This window comes from Lolium perenne, chromosome 1 (assembly GCF_019359855.2).
Source record: "Lolium perenne isolate Kyuss_39 chromosome 1, Kyuss_2.0, whole genome shotgun sequence".
NCBI lineage: Eukaryota > Viridiplantae > Streptophyta > Magnoliopsida > Poales > Poaceae > Lolium > Lolium perenne.
In genome coordinates this window covers 32,896,306-32,899,525 of record NC_067244.2, presented here as the reverse complement: position 1 = coordinate 32,899,525, position 3,220 = coordinate 32,896,306, and the positions used below count along the sequence as shown (strand labels likewise).

The 3,220-nt window shown below is 54.1% G+C and overlaps 1 protein-coding gene across 1 annotated transcript; it reads right to left on the bottom strand.

The window, feature by feature from the left end:
• Positions 1–915: 915 nt before the first annotated feature.
• On the bottom strand, positions 916–2,729 carry LOC127333362 (peroxidase 2). The gene is made up of 2 exons (XM_051359788.2): positions 2,420–2,729; positions 916–2,061 (listed from the first exon to the last, which is right to left on the bottom strand). The coding sequence occupies exons 1-2, from the start codon at positions 2,627–2,629 to the stop codon at positions 1,144–1,146; spliced, it is 1,128 nt and encodes a 375-aa protein (XP_051215748.1). The 5' UTR covers positions 2,630–2,729; the 3' UTR covers positions 916–1,143.
• Between the last annotated feature and the right edge of the window lie 491 nt (positions 2,730–3,220).

Sequence of the window (3,220 nt, the reverse complement as noted above, 5' to 3'; positions counted from 1 at the left end):
ACTCAGCTGCCGCACCATCTCTGGGACGAGCGCCGCCGCGGGAACCGGGGATGGACGCAGACGCAGGCCGGGGACAGTCGCCGACGCAGGCCGGGGACGGGCGCCGACGCGGGAACCGGGGACAGCCGCCACGTAGCTCCGGCGCCGCCGTACTCAGCTTCCGCACCATCTCTCGGGACGAGCTCCGCCGCGGAATCGGGACGGTCACCGACGCAGCCGGAGACGGTCGCCGATGCAGGCCGGGACGGGCGCCGACGCGGGAACCGGGGACGGGCGCCGCCGCGGGAATCCGGGAAGGGCGCGATGTAGGCCGGGGACGGGCGCCACCGCAGGAACCGGGGAAGGGCGCGATGTAGGCCGGAGATGGGCGCGCCGGGGACGGGCGCCGCCGCGTGCTGTGTGGCCATGGCGCTCGGCCTCCGCTGCGTGCTGTGTGGCCATGGAGCTCGGCCTCCCGCGATGCTGAGAAGTCACGACCTGGAGTCTCCCGCGTGCAGCTATAATAGAGTTTGGTGTGGGTTTGTGGGGCAAGGTGAGACGTGAGGTAGGCCACGTCAGCTATCCGCGTGAATAAGGCTGTTCAGCTATACGATTGTTCTTTGCCGGGCGCCATATTTTAGCTTTGCCGTGATTAGGTTCTTTGCCGGGCGCTGGATTTTAGCTTTGCCGTGATTAGGTTCTTTGCCGTGCGTTAATTGGGCCTTTGCCATGACTCAGTTTCTTTGTCGTGCGCCGCTGGTCGTTTTACCGTGCAATATTTCTTTGCCGTGCGCCGTTAGTCGTTTTACCGTGCGGGCGTTATTTGCCTGCGCCCTCTCTGCTGATACACGGCAAAGAAATCTTTACCGTGCAGAGCCGCACGGCAAAGGCGAGACGCACGGCAACGCCCTTTTTTCCCGTAGTGGTAGGTGTCAATCACCATAAAAGAGCTCATGTTTCAAAAGGGCAACCACGCATGTGGATTACACGACCTGCTGGCCACCTATATATAATTGGAACACGCATAGCCAAAAAAATTCAACATCAAATTACATGAATTCCAAATTAAGTAGTACGAGTATGCAAACAAAAAACAAACAAAAAAAATAATTAACGGTCGTGTGCGTGCATATCTTGTCTCGTTCAAAACTTGGCGCGCCTGCTCTAGGGTTTGTTTTTCGCAGGGTAGGACTCCTGGGTGTCGAAGTTGGTGGCACTGCATATCTTTCTGCTCCCTCTCTCGAATCGGGTCCCCACGGCCGGGAGGTTGTTGCTGAGCTTGGTCATGGCGGCCTTGAAGGCAGCGTAAAACGTGTCGGGGTTGTCCCTGTACGTTACCATCAGGCCTCTCGCGAAGCTGTTGGTCCGCAACTCCCAGTCGGACTTGAAGCGCACCATGTTCTGGAGGTTGGCGTTGTAGAAGCTGTTGTCGAGGGTGTCCACGGGCGCCGTCATGTCCACCTTGTTGGGAGTGTAGCGGGATTCTGCGACGGCTGTGCTTCCCATGTCGCGGATGTTGTTCTTGAAGGAACGAGTCATGTCCCCAGGCGACTGCGCTTCTTCTCTGATGATGACTCCCTGGTACGTGGCGTTAATCTCGTTGGGACCGGGGGGAGGGACGGCGAGGGCCACATTCAAGCGGTCCGCGAACGGCAGCAGGTGAGTGTCGCCGATGCAGTGCGCGCCGGAGAGGGCGACGAGGTCCGTGGCGGTGAACTTCTTGGCCGTGAAGTTTCCCAGGAGCTGTGCATAGGTGAAGCTGGGCCCCGGGAGGTTACTACCTGGCTCGTCAGCCATGGAGACGACGCCGTCCAAGCGGCCAGGTCCGTCGATGGCGTATTTGATTTTCGTCTTGCTCAGGACGTAGGTGGCCTCGCGCGCCGCGAACGCGACCGCGTCCGCGCAGGAGGCGGTGACATTGAGGACCTCGAGCGCTTCCCTGATTTCGTCGATCATCCCCAAGCCCCGGAGGCCTCCGTTGCTTGGTGATCCCTGCTCCGTTGGCTCAGTAAGGTTCGCCTTGGTAGCAAAATCCGTGGTGTTGAAGGGCGTGCTTGTCAGCAACACGGATCCATCCAGACCCTGGTACATATTATCAAGGCAAATATTAGTATTGCGGTTTTGCTAGTTCTCGACTAGCTTGTGCTTAGTCAAGTTGTACGTCATTTAACTGAATTGTGATCCGTGGATATGAGTTGCAAGTTGGGTTGGAACGACTGAATTTTTTCAGTTGCAAATGGGATGGCAACTGGATTTTTTTGGTGTTCTTTATGTAGCTAGCCTCCCAATTTGCACTACCGAGATAGTGCTTCTGATTTCAGCTCTCTATATAACTAACTGTTGAATTTAATACAGGATAGTGAACTGAAGTAAACTGACTGCAAGAAATGCACTAACAAACTACCCCGCGAGATGGATGCAAAAAACAGCAAGAATTTACCCTGACAAAGGCGTCGTGGAAGAGGAGCCGGACGAGGCCTGGCAAGTCGATTCTTTTTTCGGGTTTCTCCACTATTCCCCTCACACATGTCTCCATTTGAGTTGTGTACACGGTTGCCGCCATCGCCGGCTTCACCTGTGCGGCAAGGAGGGCGACAGCGACGAAGGCTGAGACCAGGAAGATAGACCTTTTCTCGTTGAGCTTCGCCATGATGACCGCCTCTCTCAATTCAGCTCCAACTATATATTCGCCACAAGCTAGAGCTATATTATCGCTTGGGGGATCGCTAGCAAGAGATCGAATGTTTTGATCTCAGCTGTGGATGGTTTAACTTCGGTGAACAAGGGGTGTATATATACTGCTTAATAAGATATGCACCTTCTGATCCGCACATCAGATAATTAAACACCTATGGAATGTTCGGTCGAACGTGCACGACAATCATTCTCTTACTACTCTTCATCATCTCCAATCAAAATAATTAACTTGATGAGCTGCCGGGCGCCGCGTAATTAAGAAAGCTAGGTCAACATATGGTCCAGTTCTGGAATTCCAGCAAATTAAGAGGGATTTCTCGTCAACTTGGGTAATAGTATTGCTCCGATCATGAAAATGTCTCTTGTTTCTCTAGTTAATTTGTGTTGGGTGTTTACACAATCTAATGCAACATACTCGACAACCCAACAGTTATGGAGTCCGATTGCTTTTGACTTTTTGTTTAGGCGTTGCCAAACTCGAACAGAAACAGATCCTCAAGTTGGTGAGGACGACTTCGTGGTTTGTTCGGAGGAGGTTGTCCAC

Excerpts from the sequence above, each read along its gene's own strand:
- LOC127333362 (XM_051359788.2), bottom strand. The coding sequence starts at position 2,629 with ATGGCGAAGCTCAACGAGAAAAGGTCTATCTTCCTGGTCTCAGCCTTC. Across the intron at positions 2,062-2,419 it reads TCCACGACGCCTTTGTCAGG|GGTCTGGATGGATCCGTGTT; the intron begins GTAAATTCTTGC and ends AATATGTACCAG.